Source organism: Pristis pectinata, chromosome 11 (assembly GCF_009764475.1).
Source record: "Pristis pectinata isolate sPriPec2 chromosome 11, sPriPec2.1.pri, whole genome shotgun sequence".
Classification (NCBI taxonomy): domain Eukaryota; kingdom Metazoa; phylum Chordata; class Chondrichthyes; order Rhinopristiformes; family Pristidae; genus Pristis; species Pristis pectinata.
The window spans coordinates 24,388,408-24,407,830 of record NC_067415.1 but is presented as its reverse complement, the minus strand read 5'-3'; the positions used below and the strand labels follow the sequence as shown (position 1 = coordinate 24,407,830).

Here is a 19,423-nt window from a genome sequence, read left to right as displayed (position 1 = left end):
CACAGATGCTGCTCGACCCACTGAGTTCCTTCAGCAGATTGTTTGTTGCTCCAGATTCCAGCATCTGCAGTCTCTTGTTTTTTCAAATTCAATATAGGGGTGGAAACCAGATAAGGGGAGAGAGTGAAAAATTGGTTTAAGAGAAATATAGGAGAAACAGAAAGGAAAAGTAGAGACATGCATTATTAAAATCTCCAATAATTTGAAGGAATGAGACTCCACATTGCTTAAAGCTTCAGTGGCAGAGAGGCTGGATGTTAGGAAATGAGTCTATTCACTGTACCAGCTTTCAGATGACACAGATAGATCACTTATGTTTTCCTGTGAGTTTGGTATATACATACCAGGAAATCCAGCAACTTCATGTCATTCCACATATTTCAATGACAAGATAACATTCCTATGCAGCTTCTGGGAAAATGTTGGCATCCTGGCCAACAACTTCCCGATTTCTGCACTTAACCATGTACCTGTGGTCACTGGACATTCCTGTTCACTTACACCATAATGGTGAACACCTTTAGTCTCACAGAGACTCCTGCAAAATCCAGCTCATTCCATACAATTCACTCTCAACACTGTTAACAAAGAACAAGCACCACTGTAAACACAACCATTAAGTGCTGTGGCATAAATGATCTAAGATTCTAGGCTAGTAAAGAGAAACAATGAATAGCTCATGTTTGTTGAGCTTTAAACCTGAATACTGACAGGCATTTTTCACAGTATACATATTTGGGAAACTGCAGAGAGTTGCGGACACAGCCCAGCACATTACGGACACCAGCCTCCCCTCCTTGGACTCTGTCTTTACCTTGCTGTCTTGGTGTAGCAGCCAGCATAATCAAAGACTCCACACACCCGAGACATTCCCTCTTCTCTCCTCTTCCATCGGGTAGAAGATACAGGAGCCGGAGGGCACGTACCACCAGACTTAAGGACAGCTTCTACCCCACTGTGATAAGACTATTGAACAGTTCCCTTATAGAATGAGATGGACTATGACCTCATGATCTACCTTGCTGTGATCTTGCACCTTATTGCACTGCACTTTCTCTGTAGCTGTGACACTTTACTCTGTACTGTTATTGTTTTTACCTGTACTACATTAATGCACTCTGTACTGACTCAATGTAACTGCACTGTGTAATGAATTGACCTGTATGATCGGTTTGTAAGACAAGCTTTTCACTGTACCTCGGTACAAGTGACAATAATAAACCAATACCAATACCAAATTTAAGAACTGCAAATCCCTGACTGTTAAATTGCACTACTAGAGACAAATTGAAAGTGGATATTTTTAAGAATCAGGTTAAAATCGACAAGTGTTTAAGGCAGCTGAAACTACTAAATAAATGCTAATATGCTTATTAAAAAGCTACATATCCCAAGCAACTTCTGTTTTTATATCAATATTCTTATACTGAGTATAAAAGGTCAAAAGTAATCCTGCAAATGAACGACAAAGAGATCTTGCACAAATTTGACTTTAATGGCTGGTGTCTGGTTTTGCAGAAAGTACTAATTGTTTAAGCAACAAACCACAATGTCTCAATGAAATATGAGATCCAGGATGATTAAAGCATGAAGCACAGTTCTTACATTGAACCAGAGGTGCAAATTAAGCCCATACTGTGTGAAGAATAGGGCTACTGGAGGCTCTTTGCCTTTTTCCAGAATGAATGGTGAATGTGTGTGTGCTTTTAACAATCATGGAGACTTATTGTCCAGCCACCATGGTCTTTCTGCACGAGTTAGGCCAACTTTAGTTATGTAAAGTTGAAGAGATCATAGTCAAAGAAAGCAGCTATGTAGCAGAGAGGCCAAAAAGATTAACAAGGCACATTAAAACACTTTGCTACTAGAATCAAGTGAGTATTTAACTGGATAGGTCAAGTTTTACTTCTGTCTCACTCTTTTTGCTACCATCTTGAAGGCCCTTTGCTGGCATAAGATGAGGAATACACTTGAGTAGGTATCAAATTGCAAACCCCTTTTTGAGAAACAGAGGGGCAAATTTTGTTTCAGTGGGCATTTTGCTGCATGCATCATTTGCCAGATATAAAGGATTGAAAATATTATTAGTTTCAGGAAATGAGAGACAATAACATCACTGTAAAATCAAAAAGACATCAGGGACCTTGGTGAACAATGAAATGAACAAAGTGGTTTCTTAACCAATGAGAATTAAAGACTGAAAAGGAAAATAGAGCAAGGACCAAGAAGCAAGCATACATTAAAGTTAGTGAACACAAGGTCAACTTGGGTACATAAGATGTGGAGAGAGGGAAGGAATGATTGAGAGTAGCAAAAAAATAGAAAATGGGGAAAAAATGGTTTAATTTTTTAAAAAAATTAACTCCAGACAGAATTATTCACTTTCTAGGCAACAGACATTCACTGGCAGTTATTTAAGAGGATATTGAATCTATTAATTATTAGGTAACTTATTGTTGCAAGTTTAATGGGTAATTAAGGTGCAAATGCAACATTTTTATGAAAATCACAGGAGGCAAAGAACAAGATGCCATTTTAATAAATTTAGTGGGGTAGCAATGGAAACAGACCTGTAATGTAGTGATTCTTAATTCACAGGCTACCTTGTCCTCTCCATCCTCCTGGCTGATCTGTGCCACGAGAGCATCATTCATTCTTTGGATGCTGTTTATTTCCAAAAATGGTACAGAATAGGCTGACCAGGATACTGTCTGGATTAGAGGTATGAGCTACAAGGAGAGATTGGACAAACTTGGCTTGTGTTGTCTGAAATATTGGAGGCTGTGGGGAGACCTGATAGAAGTTCATAAAATTATGAGAGGCATAGATGGGGTAGACAGTCAGAATCTTATTCCCAGGATAGAAATGTCAAATACCAAAGGGTGTGCATTTAAGGTGAGAAGGGGGAAAGCTTAAAGGAGATGTGCTGGGCAAGTTTTTTTTGTATTATACAGAGAGTAATAGGTGCCTGAAACGGACTCCCAAGAGTTTGCCAAGAGTAGTGGTTGATGCAGATACAATGGTGGCGTTTAAGAGGCTTTTAGATGGACACATGAATTTGCAGGAAATGTAAGGATATGGATCACATGAGGGCAGAGGAGACTTAGTTTAATTTGGCATTTTATCCAGCACAGACATTGTGGGCCAGAGGGCCTGAGCCTGTGCTGTACTGTTCTATGTTCTCTGAATATAAGCAAAGTAATTCCATTTGTATAGTGTCTTTTACATCACTTTCAGGATGTTCTAAAGAACTGTATAGCTCATGACTATCTTCTGAGGGTGTTTTTTTTTAATAGCTGTAAAGCAAAACTAAAATTCACAACCAAGACAATAGGATTTACTGGTGCTCATGAATAGAAGCAACTTCTCCTTTTAATGAGAGGAAAGCCTGACTAACTTCTCAGATTTAACACTGATGAAATGCAAAGCTTAAGCAGCCAATAAAACAATTTTGAAATGCACTCTCTGTTCTAATTACAGAAAAACAAGCAGTCAATTTGCACAAAGCAATTGATTATGACCAGATTTTTTTTTAATGAGTTCAGGGAAACATATTGGCCAGGACACATGGAATAACACCTCCATCTTCTTCAAATACTGCTTATTCTGATTCCTACGTCATATGTTCTCACACTATAATCTAGCAGAGTGAATTGCCCAACTGTTGACGTGATCTACCCATTTCTTTCACAACAGACATGCAATCATTTGGCCAAGAGATTGCTGAAGTGATAAAGCTGAAAATTACTCCCAGGGACTGTTATCTATTCAGGAAAAGCTGACTACAATACAGCCATCAGCTCCTGACTCTTTAATGGAACTACTTTTAGTTTCTGCTCCTGTGCTTTTGGCAAAATAACTGTATAAGTTGTATTTTTCACTGCATTTTGAGTACAGGGTAATGTAGTTTAATGCCCACATTATACTTCAAACACATTTGAGCTCCCCCATTATTCTCACAGCCCCAGTCACCTTTACACCCTTCCCTTTCACACACCAGCTCATCAGTAACTCCCCATCCAAGTCTTGCTCACCCATTAGCGAATTGCCCCTGAATAGGACTTCCAGCTGACCGATGCCTCTAATTTCAAATGATTGTCCTGTGTTGAAATTCCTTTTCCTATCTCTGTAACCTCATACAGCTCAACAATGCTCTCTTCCTCCCTATTGAATATAGCTGCTTCAGCATCAGTTCCTTCCTTTGTTTAGCCATGTTGCCAACTGCTTTGAGCTCCATTGTCTTGATTTCTCTTCTCTCACTTCTCCAACTCCACCTCCTCTCTTAAGATCCTCTAAAACTCAGCTCACTGATCAAGCAGTTAGTCGCCTTCTTCGTGCATCCTCTTTTGACTTGTCATCCATTTTATTAAAATAATAATCCCATGAAGGCTTTTATTTTATTTTACATTATTGGTGTTCCCTTAATTCTTATTGTTTAATAACATTAACTTTACACTGTTATATTTAGTAACATTAAATGGTTTTCTCAACACTAGTTAGTTCACTGTCAAATTACTTGCCACAGTCCACAAAAGAAAAACCTATTTATTTCAGCTCTCAGCAAGTTTCTGTGTCAGCAACAAATTTAGATATTTACAGCTATGCTTGGCAAACTAGATTTTTAATCAGCAAATGTTGTTTTCACTTCAGACCCTCAGACTAACAAAACAAATTTCCCTTGTTAATAGTCAGAGTTCATTAATGAGTGTAAAGTGCAGTGACTGAATTAAGTATTTATAACTCTGGCTGGAAAAGCATGCTCCAGTGTGGAACAGTGAAAAAATTATTCTGTACATCACTCAAAGGCACAGTGGTTGGGGTCAAAATTGAGGCAGATCATCTTGCTTGGTTATATTGGTGGTGATGGCTGTTAAACTGCAATAATATTAGTTTTGGTTGTGTTGCAACACCTAATTTTGTGCACTCAAATCAATAAAAAAGAAGCCTCAAATACACATGGACATTATCTGAGTAATTTTTTTGAAATGAATTCTGCCCACGTCTATTTATAGGTATTGATCTCCTTCTAGTCTGACAGCCAGCCTCATTCGAGTGTCTGCGCTCTTTGAAAAGCAAAGTCTGTAACAAAGATAAAAGGTTAGAGTAGAAGTTCCATTCACATTAATTTGGACTTTCAGATTAATCCTTCCAAAATACAGCATATCCTTTCACCAGTGGGATTTTCTGAACATGGATCAGGAAAGCCAGAATGTGTAGAGCTGTAGGCATCAGTAATCACCTCAAAACAATTTTCATTTCTTCTATTAGCAAGGTGATACTGATAAGGCTGAATTTATTATGCATCCCTAGTTGTCATGTCAACAGCAGCTGCAAAAGCAATTATATTAACTTCAGTGTTTGAAATCATGTGCAGGAACATAGTGATTTGAGAGTTAATTATTATCTGATATTTCTCCAAGATACAAAGTTCAGGATCTGCAACATAAAGGGGAGGGGGAAATGTCAGAGCCTGACCTCTATAAACCAGAGTGACTCATACAGCCACGACAAATAAAGATCCAATACAAGTCTTCTTACAGACAGCATGAGTGATGTTAATCACAGTGCCCCTATCTTTTCCAAGGATAATGACAAATCTGTGTTCTTCAGGTTTTTTTCTACAATGACAGAAATTGATTGAGGCGCTTGTTGTATATGGACTTCTGTTCAAAATGTAACCCGCTGAGTCCAGGAAACAGTCAGACCTTTGTTTGTTATCCGAGTTCTCAATGTAGGCACAAAAAACACTGCTGAAAAAAAAAATCAGACTTCCATCCATTGACAATGCTGCTCACTGCGCCTGTGCATGAACTAATTACATTCCAGTAAAAGAAAAATAAAGCACATTAATGTTGAGCATAAATCACTTCTAGTGACAAAAGCATTAAATGTTGAGCTATAACCTATGTAAGGTTGATTTTTTGCAGCATTCTTGCGCTTTGCATACATAGCAGAATTTTCATTCCTGCGATTCATTAACATTTTGTGTAAAGAAGCCACATACGACATCTTGGTAGTATTGATGGGGTGGGGGCGGGGGGGGGATGCAGAAGAGAACAAGAAATTATATACATATTCAATTGCAGAAATATTTTAATTGTTTCAGAAGTGGGCTTTACAATGGGCTGGATGTGGCTGATGAGTAGCCAAACGTTCCGTAGAGAAAAGCTAACTGCAGTGCACATTTGTGTGATCCACATTCTGTGGCTGAACACTGTAGTGCAGAAGTACAGAATGCACTCAAGGTCAGATGCCAATGCATAAAATCTCCCACTCTTTCCCCGGACTCGCCACTTAAATCCAAGTAAGCCCCTAATCTACAGGTGGCTTTTGTATCTGGATCAAAACTGAAACAAAAACTGCAGATGCTGAAAATCAGAAATAAAACAGAAAATGCTGGAAAAACTCCACAAGTCTGGCAGCATATGTGGAAAGAGAAGTTTTCCCAGCATTTTGTTTTATTTTGTAACTGGCTCCTCACTCAATGTCAGTCAAATCTTGTGCATCTACTGCAGCCCTGTTGATTTAAAAAGGGTTGTTAAATTTCATTAAAAAGACAAGTGAAACCATGTGGGCTGATTTTTGCAAAGGTTTATTTTAATTAACATTGATATTTTCAATTAATAAGTTGAATGCCTTTTAAAATATTCTTTGAAAATGTGTTTTTTAAATTATTTAAATCTATTTCAACTGTTTCTAAATGCCTCTGATCAGAGACATTCAGAAATGGTTGGAAGATATGTTCAGACAGCATGAGCCAGGATGGGGGCAAGGCATTTGTTTGCACAACATGCAGGCTAGTTGCTGTTTGAAGACTACTCTGTTTTACCGAATGCGTACTTCAGCCAGGCCTCGAGGCCATCTGGTACTGAGTGGGCACAAAGGGTAACCTCAATTGTGGACATTCGGTAGAAGGTGAATGCAAGAAGTGGGCTTGGTCAAAGATAAACCAGCTCAATATCACACTTGTAATGGGAATATAGTCACAGGAAACACAATGATATGTTATCACAACATAAAGGATATTTCTTATTCATAGGGAATGTGAATCATATGTTGACATAATATATCCACACTATGGTTTTGTGGATAATGGATTTCTGTGTGATTAGCTTTTCAGAAAATTTATAATGCGTATTGGCTTAACAACATCTGAAATGGTGAGTGCAGAATTGCAATTTGACTCAAATTGAAGCACTCTTATTTCAGTCACAGTTATACTGAATAAATGAATACTTGTTTTTCATTCCTTACCTACAAAGTGGTTCTATGAAATCTTTGTCAAGAAAATCATGATCTTTCTTCACAGAAGCAATATCAATTGGAAATTGGGAATCTGCAATAGACCAAAATATCTTGATCATATATCAGAGCTGTATGGTGAAAATTGGAATTAACAAAAAAGAACTTGGTTAATAAATTGCATGCTTTTTACATAAAGTTAACATAAAATATCAGAAATACACAGCAGGTCCATCAGGGTTTGACAAGGCTGGGGAAAGAGCAAGAGACTAGCTTCATAGAACTGGTATGGAATAGATGGGGTAAAAAGCCGCCTCCTGTGCTATAATCATTCTGTGATTCTGTGAAAAGGCAAAACATTGACACCCAAGTAATAATCTGTCCTTTTTATTTTTATTTTTAGAATTTGATAACCTGCTGTTTATTTCCAGCCTTTTCAATTTCCTTTTCAGACCTCCATTAACACAGTTTGATACTTATGCAGCATTCACCTGACATGGCATTTAAACACGCTTGAGTATAATTTTCTAGTGTTTTATTGGAAGACAGGGGAATAAAGTACAACATAGTGCATAACTTGATCTGTGAGAGCGCAAGAAGCTCATATCCAAGGAGAAATTCTACAATATGGTCTTTATTATATAAAATAGTTTTATTTTTACAACTGTTTGCAATCAATGAGACTGTGCCCCCAGAGAATTAAGCAATTGTTAGTTTATTTCACAAGTCAATCAAAGTTCTTCCATCATGATGTTCTCCTCCCACATACAAGATATTTATTTATTTGTCACGTACTTCAAAACTCAAAGTGAAATGTGTCTTTCTGTGTTACTGAGAATGTGCTGGGGGCAGCCCACAAGTGTCACCACTCTTCCGGCGCCAACACAGCATGCCCACAGCTCCTAACCTGTACATCTTTGGAATGTGGGAGGAAACTGGAGCACCCAGAGGAAACCCACGCAGATGCAGGGAGAACGTACAAGCTCCTTACAGACAGTGGCAGGAATTGAACCCGGGTTGCTAGTGCTGTAATAGCATTACGGTAACCGCTACATCTATACTGACAATGGTAACATTCCTATAGCTTCTTTTGTCACACTTCTCAACGGTATTGCCAATAATGTGCTACACTATCACAGAATTCAGATAATCAGTGAAACAATCAACTCAAGATAATATGGAAAAGAATATAGTGTCAGAAGACAAATAATGGACAAATGCTCTCCATTTGCTATAACATAGTAATGTGCGCAGTGCTTGGGTTAATGACATTTTAAACCTTCAGGGCAGCTCTGCAGAAGGAAAGTCAACTTGTATGTATGCAATGTTGTTGAATCAAAAAAATGAATGTAAAGCAACTCACAAAGTACTGGAGGAACTCAGCAGATCAGGCTGAGTTCTTCCAATGCTTTGTGTTGCTCCAGATTCCAGCATCTGCAGTCTCTTATGCCTCTATATTTAAAGCCTCCATCTTCATACATTCAGTTCTTCCTCAATCAGCCAAGACATTCTGACAAAACCAATTCTTAGGAAACATGGACTTTAACCAAGCTGTTAATGCAGGGCACAATTTAAAAAGAGGTAATAGGTCAACAGTGATGACACTGGAGCATAGTATGTGAATCTACGACATTTCAACTGACTGGAATACAAATTGCATACAGGTTTTGTTACAAGTAAATTGAATACAGTTCTCGAAGAAAAAGTTATATGTGAAAGGGCACAATTCTTCAGATATTCTGAGAAGGGTTTCCTCGGGGTGCTCCGGTTTCCTCCCATGTTCCAAAGATGTACAGGTTAGAAAGTTGTGGGCATGCTATGTTGGTGCCGGAAGCGTGGCGACATTTGCAGGCTGCCCTCAGAACACTACGCAAAATAGATGTATTTCACTGTGTGTTTTGATGTACATGTGACTAATAAAGGTATCTTATCTTATCTCTAACCACCCACAGAGGCTGGTTTCAGAAGGGCCTTTCCAGACTTTTCCTGCACCTATGAAGCTATCTTGTTCTCAAGAGTGATAATAAAACTGTCAAAGACCGATTGTTGCGGGAATACACTGTAGTTGAACAACGGTTGGCAATTGACAGTTCAGCATTTATTATTGGAGAAAAAGCTGCCCACACAATCAATAACGTAGGCTTCTGCAGGAGTTAGAGCTGGAGCATGGAGACAGGCCCTTTGGCCCACTGAGACAACACCAACCATCAATAACCCAGTTAGATTAGTCCTACATTAATACTATTTTTTTTAAAATTCTCCCCACATTCTCACTAACTCACCCCAGATTCTGCCACTCACCTACACATTAGAGGCAATTTACTTCGCCAATTAACCTACCCACTCACACATCTTTGGGATGAGAAAGAAAACCAGAGCACCCAGAGGAAACCCACATAGTCTCAGAGGGAAACTGCAAGCTTACTGATTTCAATGGGACTATGGAGCTATGAGGAAGAAAGGGAAGAATAAGTTACATTGTTTTAATTATTTGCTTTGTTCAATGTTTTTAATTATGAGTGTTTTGGTCAATTTTATTTTTAAAAATTTTAATCATCGTTGAGTATGTTTCAACTCTCTGTTTCATGCAATGTTTTTTAAATATTTCTAATATATCAGAGGCATTCAGAAACAGTTGGGTCAGCAATCAAATTCAGGGGCTTGAGTACTTGAGGATTGGAACCGTAATGGGTGAGGGAATAAATAAAAGTCAGGATCTGGGTTGGGATGGTGAAGGAGGAGATGGTAACATTGTTGGAGTGGGGTTGTAGCAGTTCAAAGGACAGAGAGCAAGTAAAGGGACATAAATTGGGGTCCCCATCCACTGCTGTGATATAACACGCCCATTGGTGATAACTCCCAACACAATGTGGATTAATTGATCCGTCAACATTACAAAAGGAGCACTGAATAGAGAGCAACTTCTCCATTTGATGTTTGTCTGATCCTGAAATAACATCAGATGAGCAAATACAACTCGTGATGCTAAGTAAAAATCAAAAGCTGCAGATGCTGGAAATCTGAAATAAAAATAGAAAATTCAGGTGACACAAGAAATTCTGCAGATGCTGGAATCTGTGGTCCTGTCCTGATGAAGGGTCTCGGCCTGAAATGCTGACTGTTTATTTCCCTTCATAGATGCTGCCTGACCTGCTGAGTTCCTCCAGCACTTTTTGAGAAAATGCAGGAATCACTCAGCAGGTCAGGCTGAACATTTCCAGAATTTTGTGTTTTTATTTTGCACTGGAAAGTGGTCAAATTTTTGAAGAGATGCAAATGATCTGGGAATTGTGGTTTCATTCAATCCAAGTTTATTTCAGCAGGACACAATCAAAAATGAACATCGCATTGTGAGCTAACTACTAGGCCCCTTATTTTTGTCGGCACAAGCAACTTCTGGTACCTAAAACCAAAAATTGCTAACAAAAAATTTCAGAATTTAGTCAATGTAAAAGGGATTGGAATAACTTTTTTTAAATTCAAAGATACTGCATTCAAAAAAAATAAACATGTAAAATGTAATTGGATTGGACCTTGTAAGGATATGTACATTAGCACTCAATGTTATTGTAGATGCAATTTAGATGATTTAGTTGGTAGTTCATTAATAGACAACGATCTAATAGGGGGCTGTAAATTGCTGTTACACTGACAGACCTATTACTTTCATCCAGGCCTTGTGTCATTGAGTTGGCTCCTGCCACTAATCCAGCCACCAATCTTGTTGAACCAAAATACTTTGTCAGAACAGAAATCTGATTTACAGTGCAAACATTGGGACCTGATTCTGCGAATCCAAGTGCAAACTACAGGATTCTCCAATTGATTAGGTGCAGAACAGGGTATGATGCAATGACAGAAGTGATAACAGTGTGAGACAAATGGAGATACAATGAAAGAACTAAAAGATATGACAACCACAGCATGTGGCGAAGGATGAATGAAATCCTTAGCCAAGTGTGCAAACTTTGAGCTCAGCCAGAGCCCTTGTTTCCTTTACCCCAGTACGTACTATGATGAGGGAGGGTACGCTGTCTCTGCGCAATGATGCTCAGATGGCAGGAATGGTCTGCATCCCAGGTATTGATTCATCTTTTTCTGCTCCACCTGGCTAGTTTTCCTGCAATTCTTTTCTTTGCACATACAGATGATTCTTTTAATTTCCTGCCATTGTGGTCACTTTCCTCCCACTCTTTCTTATGTCTTTTCCTCCTTCCAACCCCGGACATCTGTCACATCTTATAACTCTGAGAAATGGTATGTCCTGAAACGTTAACTCTGTTTATTCTTCTGCAGAGGCCATCTGACCTGCTGGACATCACCACACTTTTGCTTTTGTCTCTGATTCTCAGCATCTGGAGTATTTTGCCTCACATATGAAAGCATTTACAGGAATTTATTTCAACTAGCTGACTATAGCCTAACTGGTTGGAATTAAAAATTTATATCAACACAGCAGCAAGGGCCAGAAACAGAGATAAATTCTATACTTTTAAACACCCTATTGATTTTTTCAATCAAAATGGAAAATAGAGCGACTGTAGAATATATTCTCTTTCAAATAACAAAATCTGATACAATCTTGAAGTGTAATTACTCTAAATCTCACAGGATTTTGAAAATACACTAAATAGTGTTAGAAGACAACAGTCTGGAGTTACAATACTGGACACTTATTTTTCTGAGATGATATAAAGCAGCAATGATTCATAGAGATAATTTCTCACAGGGTAAAGAGAAGCTTTACCCGTGTGAATCAATATTAAAATTACAAGTTTAAAAATATAGTTTAATTGGCTCCCAAAAGATTGCCTGAAACTTTTAAATTTTAAGTTGATATTGCACCAATTACTGTTAAATAGCAGCCAATAACAAGCTAAAATATCCAAAGCCATCATCCAGGTGGTGTCCCATTATTTGTATTGAATTAATTTTAAGCCAAGATCCAGATGAGACTTATTCAGTACAATTTCCAAGTTTGCTTGTAAGATGCTCTGCTGACAACATTTGTTTTGTTATTCTGGTCAGATATGTGTTATGATGATAAACTGTAGAAGAGTAGGTGAATCCAAGTCTAATATCGAAGAATGCATGGATGTGGGCGAAAACCAAATCATTACCACACAAATGCAAAACCTCACATCTTTAAATTGTTCATCTTGCCCAAGATATGCAAAGAACAGGATCTAAAACAAGAAATATTTACCAATTGGTTGCACTGTATTATACAATGAAAATGCATAAGTATTGCATCTTAGGTATCAAAGGGTAAATGCATGTACCACTTGTATATTTAATGGGCTACAGTATCCAGCAAAAAAGTCTTCTTGAAGCCCCCTACTCATTCTGAAATTTTGATATCTTCAAAATAATTCAGAGGGAAATTCAATGTAGTGCACTCCAGTCGTGCAATCAAAATGGATTACTTAGAGTCATAGAGGGATACAGTACAGAAACAGACCCATTGGTCTACTGAATGTGCACTGACCATCAACCAATCATTTATGCTAATCCTACATTAATCCCACTTTTTTAAAAAAAATTCTCTCCACATTGCCATAAATAGGTGGAAACCCACAAAGTCACAGGGAGAGTGTACAAACTCCACAGACAGCACTGGAGGTCAGGACTGAATCTGTTCTCTGGCACTGTGAGGCAGCGCTTCTATATTAGCTGCACCACTGTGCCAGCCTTATTTCTGAAATGATGTTTGCACAGAAAAGATACTTATTTAGTGGTAACTTTTCTTACAACAATTATTTGAAACTAGAATAGGATGTGGCTGATAAAGTTTGCCTCCCTCACCCATTCAACACCGACAGAAGCTTCCATGGCCCAGAGCCTACCCGTGACCTCTCATAGATCACTGTCCATTTGACCCAGGCCTGAAAGTTCATCAATGTCGATGTTGGACAAGGACAGGAACAGGATCCTTTAGAATGTCTCCATCAAATAGAAGTTTGCAACTTATGCCCTTGAAAGGTCTCTTGGATAAAGTACAGGTGGACTACTGTGTTTGCGCATCTGAAATGTCAGCAACAGTGGTTAGACAGTAAAGAGCAAGAAGGAAAGCAAAGACTGTTCTGATAATTTGCTGGAAACATTTTGCAGATGGGGGGGGGGAACCAGACCCAATCTCTGCTGATTACAGATTGGTGTGGCAAAAACTCTACCATCTGATATACTGAGGAGCAGCAATTAAAATACATTTCAGAGTTCAAGACAAAAAGTAACCATGGAAAAGAAGAGAACCAAAGGAATGCAGGTGCTAGAATCTAGATGAAAAACACAATGATGCTGGAGTAACTCAGCAGGCCAGGCAGCATCCGTGGAGAAAAGCAGACGGTCAACGTTTCGGTTCAGGACCCTTCTTCAGGACTGAAGATAGGAAAAGGCAAAGTCCAATATATAGGAGGGAAAAGCAGAGCAGTGATAGGTGGACAAAAGAGGGGAGGTGGGGTGGGCACAAGGAGGTGAATGGTAGATGCAGGCAAGAGATAGTGATAGGCAGGTGTGGGGGAGGAGGGGAGAGCAGATCCACCTGGGGATGGGTCAAAGGTCAGAAGAGAAATAAAGTGGGGGGTAGAAAAGAGAGAGGTAGGCATCTCTTTCCTAGCCTCTCTCTTTTTTCTACCCCACCCCCTTTTTCTTTTCTCTCCTTACTTTGACCCATTTCCTGGTGGATCTGCTCTCCCCTCCTGAGAGATGTGGTAGGGATCATCAGCAGCAGTCTGGAATGATCCCAAGTGTGGGAACCTAAGAGTTACCATGATCCTGACTTCCAAGAGAAACACGGTCAAGATGCATACAACCTCTCACATTTGAGGATGGAAGATGTCCCATTTCTCAGCGGAGACAAAGAACGTAGTTTCAGTGATTGTCCTTTATATAGCATGGTTTTCGTGTAAACAGTTAGCAAAATTGGGTTATTATGAAAGTAGAGAAGATCTTTTCTTTTTCAAACCAGCAAAATTGAAAATCTCATGGAAGTCAAATATTGCAGTTCTGGTAATGTCATTTGGGAAACATTTTCACTGGTAGATAACTGTTAGAGGAATGAATATCCCTCTAAAAAAAATGAGATGAATTTCCCAATGGGTGCTAAGGTACCCAGAAATGGGTGGAAAATTTCTCTACTCCGGTTTAAGCCAATTATCAACCGTAAAGCATTGTGCATTTTAGAACTATGTGACTGAATTTCTCGCCAATAGTTTCTGGAACTGATAAAAGCACAGCTAGTCTAGTCTCAGTAATTATGACAAAAAAGCTGTACTGTGAAAACTTCCTTTAGAGGAGGAATCATAGATGTTACCTGACCTGCCACGTACTCCAACATTTTCAGTTTTTATTGTAATCCTTCACTGAGCCATGGTGCACCATGTTTGGGAAGTAGCCGTACCAGACATGATTCAAAAGAATCTTGAATTGTTCCATGATAAAATACTTTGTTTTTTCCTACAATCCAGAATACTAGATTGATTGTAGAACTATATATTTACATGATGTACTGAGTTTAGGGAAAATATAACAGGCGTTTTAAAGGAACTCCACAGCATTATTAAGCAGTCTTCTGTAGACTTTTACTATTAACCTGACATCGAGGTGATATGGCAATTTAGGTTTGGCATTCATCTGATAAATAGAGGCTACTAGAACAAAAACAGGTGCAGTTTAATACTAAACCTATTTCTCAACTGGGGAAGACAAAAACAATGAAAAGAATTAGCATGGGAAAAATTTTCCAGTTAAAAAAGATGATGAAACAAAAATGGTAAGCACTAAAAATATTCATAAGATCAGACAACAGCTGATGAGAGACAAAACTGAATTAACATTTGAGTCAATAGTGTCTCAATAGTTCAAGTAGATGCAAGAAGACTGATCCAATACTAACTGTGATGGTAATTTCACAGAAGAATTTCCAGTATTTTCTGCTTTCATTTCACTACTAATATTCAACATAAATGACTGACAGTAATAATACTTTCAATTAACTAAAATGAAAGAACTCTATATTAAAAGCATTGCAAAATAACCATAATTGCCATATTTAAGCAAAATATTAAGAATGTTAACTCAAATTATAGGTTACAGATCAATGGTATGAACTTCTTACAGAATGTGGCTTTTTACAGTCTTTGTATCACAGTATGAACATTAGTCAAGAGAGTCATTAAATAACAGTTTCTTTGGTTTGACTGATATATTTTCTTATTTTAAAGAGCTCTTAGTTTACCAAATAACATACATAAATATACAAAAGTGGTGCAAGCTAATAGAACTGTTGTGCCATAATTCCAACAACCTGGGCTCAATCCCGACCTTTGGTGGAGTTTGCACATTCTCTCTGTGACCACTTGGATTTCCCCTGGATGCTCCTTTTTCCTCCCAAATCCCAAAGATGTGTGGGTTGGTAGGTTACCTGACCACTGTAAGTGACCTGTAGTGTAGGTGAGTGATAAAATCTGGAGGGAGTTGATGGGAACATGATGAGAATAAAATTGAATTTGTGTCAGATTAGCATAATGGTTGCTTAACAGCTGGTGTGTTTGGTGCAGACTCAGTGGACCAAAAGGCCTGCTTCCCCGTGCTGTATCTCTCAATGACAATTTTGTTCCCTGAATCCCTGGGCCTGATGATTGCCTCTGGGTGAGTTTTAAGTATCACAGTGATGTGGAAATCAGATCTGGTTAATGTAACACTTGTCTGTGTCCTGCAGAGAAGGTAAGTGACTGCCTGCCTTTGAAAAATTAGTGAGTCCTTGGACTTGTGCTGAAAGCTATAGGAAAGCTACATTCTTCTATTGACCTGAACTATTAAATCTGCTTCTCCCTCCACAGATGTCGCCTGATCTGCTGAGTACTTCCAGCATTTTCTATTTCATATTTAAAGCAACTGGAGTCCTTTGCTTTTGAACATCTGTTGGCAACTCTGGAAATCAATGCTGTTCAACAGGCTGAAGTGAATATATTTACTTTTCAAAACAAAACATCTTCTGGTTTGATCCCCTCTTTCCTCTTGCATTTTAGGGGGGGAAGGTCATAGTAGCTTCTCAACTCTGCCCCAACTTAAAATTGCAGTCAAGTTCTTATGATATCATTAAACTAGTCATGCAAATGCAAAGAAGGATTCTGGTTGCTGTGGGAGGGGCCTTCCCTGGCTGCACCAGTCCACAGAATAAAACCATAGACAGCAAAATTCTATGGCCTTAGGACATGTAAGTAACTTGAGGAGTCTTACCTCCTCATTCCCCACCAGTTTCCACAGAATACACTGGGATTTCCATTAAATCTATGCTGTCATGGTATTTGTAATTTAATATAATTTCTTGCCAGAACCATATGCGGTGAGATAGTGCTAGACTTAAGAAAAGATTTCCATCGTTAAATTTTCATAAGTGATTTTGCAGCTTTGGCAGATATGCAGGTTAAATTGCCATCATGGTTGGCACAGACAGCTCGTTCCTGAGCTGTACTGTTCTGTGTTCTATGTTCAGAGTGACAACTTTCCTGTCACTCCATTGTAGGGAAGGAAGCAAGTTGCTCAACAGTAAGCCATTGTTAAATCTTGTGCTGGTAACCAGTGCAATTCATCATCAAATCCCAACTAAACTTTGTCCCTTTCCTTACCTCCAACCACCCCCCCCCCCCTCCTCCGTTGAAGGGAGTAAATTTATTCAGGATCTTAATGGTCCACTGTCATGAATAGTCTATACTTGCAGCCCCATTTTTCATGTGTGTACTTAGATATTGGATGTGAACTGGCTTTAAAGTGCAAAAATAAAGGGGAATATCAAACTAAGCCAATAGTGATTCAGCACTGGCAGATCTTAGACAATTCTTTCAAAGTCCACAATGTAAAAGAAAAGCAAACATGTCAAAAGTTGCATCAAGCAAATTTCTTGTGCGAATTTCAGGTACTCAAAGCATTTCCACAATTCAAGCATGAATGATGGCTGATGATTCTCTTTTGAGATTTGTACTCTCTGGCATCTGTTACTGGAATGATCAGGAGCAGGACCCAATGGCTAAACATTGTGGCCTGCCATGTGGACACTGAGATTAACGATCTGACCTGGACCTCCTTTGCCCTTGTTGCTCCATTACATATCACACAGGTTATTTCTTTCTTGTACGACTGGGGAGCCAATAATCTATTTGTAAAAATTCCTTTGACCTTTTTCATATATATTTTTCTGCTGGAATGACTGGATATGTAAATACATTGGAAAACCTTTTGGCAAAAAAAAAATCTCAAATTCATCGGTTGAGAAAGTCATGAATTTACGTGGGTTTGTTGCATGGATTGAGGTGTCTTCTTCTTGCTAGTATTTGTTTATCCAATTTCAAATACATTGCATGTGGGGGAAACATTTGTTCAAGATGACAAAATCCAAACATACCTTCATATAATTGTGCATACTGAGGGAATCCAGCAGCTCGCAACCAGTCACATGCTTCCTTGGCTTCAATCTCTGAAGGGAGAAGAGAAAGGCACATTAAAAAGTATTCAACATTCAGCCACAAGCACTTCGCTCAATTGTACCTTCCCTCATTGGACTCCATTGGCAGCTGAACAAGGGCAGCTCTCAATGAATAAAGCTCCTTTAGTGGGTTAGCTGCACAACATGAATGAAATACAGTGACAAGAACTCTTCAATGGTTTGGCTGAGAACAACACTGGCACAAAGTATACAGATAAATTTATGAAAAGATGAACAGGAGATGATGGATAGAAGCATACTTTCTTCATCAATTTCCCCTTTTTTGGTTTTAACTTCCCAGGCATTTTGTGAACTCAGATGAACTCTATAGTGTAGTGCATCACCGTGGAAAGGAAACAGATGGTTTATAGCAGAGGTTTTCAACCTGTGGTCCACGGACCCCTGGGGGTCCGCAGCAGGTTGCGAGGGGGTCCACAAGCAAGCCAAGAAAAAAATGGAAAAGTGACCTGTTACAAAGACGTAGCTTACTTGCCTGCTCCAGTTTTCCACTATTCAGAAAATCGGCCATATCTATTCTATCTGTTATAGGAGACAATCTTAGAGACTTAGACGGTGTTCCCTTCTGGTAAGCTGCCGCTTAATATTCGATTTGTGAAGTCAGAGTAGTCAGTAGTGTTCAGTACTCACTACTACTCTGTTGTGCACTGTGGTGTTAGCGAGACTGAGTGATGTTGTTGGTGTGCCTTAATAATATTGCTTACTTACCGTGCATTTACGCCACAGTGACGTCACTGTTAAACGAAAAGTGTGCAAGCGTGTAAATTTTAGATTAGTTTTGATAATTTTGTTTATCAGTAATAGTAATTAAACTGTCCAGCGTGTATTGCTGAGTATGAAGAGAAAAGCTGACCAGAAACCAGAAGATTCTGATAATGAAGGGGATAAGGGTGACTGAAAGAGAAAATGACGCAAGTACGATCCAGAATACATTTCATATGGCTTCACTGCAGTGCGGACAAATGTGGACCAACCTCTCTGTGTTGTGTGTTTGCAAACACTGTCCAACGATGCAATGAAACCAGCTAAATTGAAGCGCCATTTAACAACAGTGCATCCAGATATTGCCAGTAAGCCGAAGGAATATTTTGAGCGGCGAAAGGAGCTGTACCTCAAGCAGAAAGGCAAAATGACAGCCTGCGCCACTGTAAATGAGAAGGCTCTTCACGCGTCATATTTGGTAGCATTACGAATAGCATGTTCCAGAAAGCTTCACACAATTGGAGAAGAGCTTATACTGCCTGCAGCAGTAGATAAGCGCGAAGTTGTACTGGGAAAAGAATCCAGTCAAAAACTGAAAGCCATTCCACTGTCTGATAACACAGTAAGCAGAAGAATTGGTGATATGGCGGAAGATATACAGAACCAGCTGATAACACGTCTTCAGCAAGTCAGATTTGCGATTCAGCTTGATGAAAGTACTGATGTTGCCTGTGCTGCGCAGTTGTTGGTTTATGTTCGATATTGCTGGGAACATAAGGAGAGGCTTTGGAAGACTTTTTGTTTTGCAAGGCGCTCCCAGGGCGTACAACCGGTGAAGAACTTTTCCGTGTGCTTGACACTTTTTTTGTACAATCGGCATTGGCGTGGACACAGTGCAGAGTATGCATGGATGGTGCTGCCGCAATGATGGGACGGGAGTCAGGTCTAGTCGCACGAGTGAAAGAAGTAGCTCCACAC

General features: G+C 39.0%; 1 protein-coding gene across 9 annotated transcripts in view; it reads right to left on the bottom strand.

The window, feature by feature from the left end:
• Positions 1–19,423, bottom strand: part of LOC127575827 (stAR-related lipid transfer protein 13-like) — a 425,779-nt gene that overhangs the window by 42,029 nt on the left and 364,327 nt on the right. For all 9 annotated transcript variants that reach the window (XM_052025973.1, XM_052025972.1, XM_052025971.1 and 6 more), the window contains 2 exons: positions 17,645–17,716; positions 7,255–7,336 (listed from right to left, as the gene is read on the bottom strand). In XM_052025973.1, the coding sequence (XP_051881933.1) occupies positions 7,255–7,336; positions 17,645–17,716 (154 nt within the window). The remainder of the gene's footprint in view (positions 1–7,254; positions 7,337–17,644; positions 17,717–19,423) is intronic.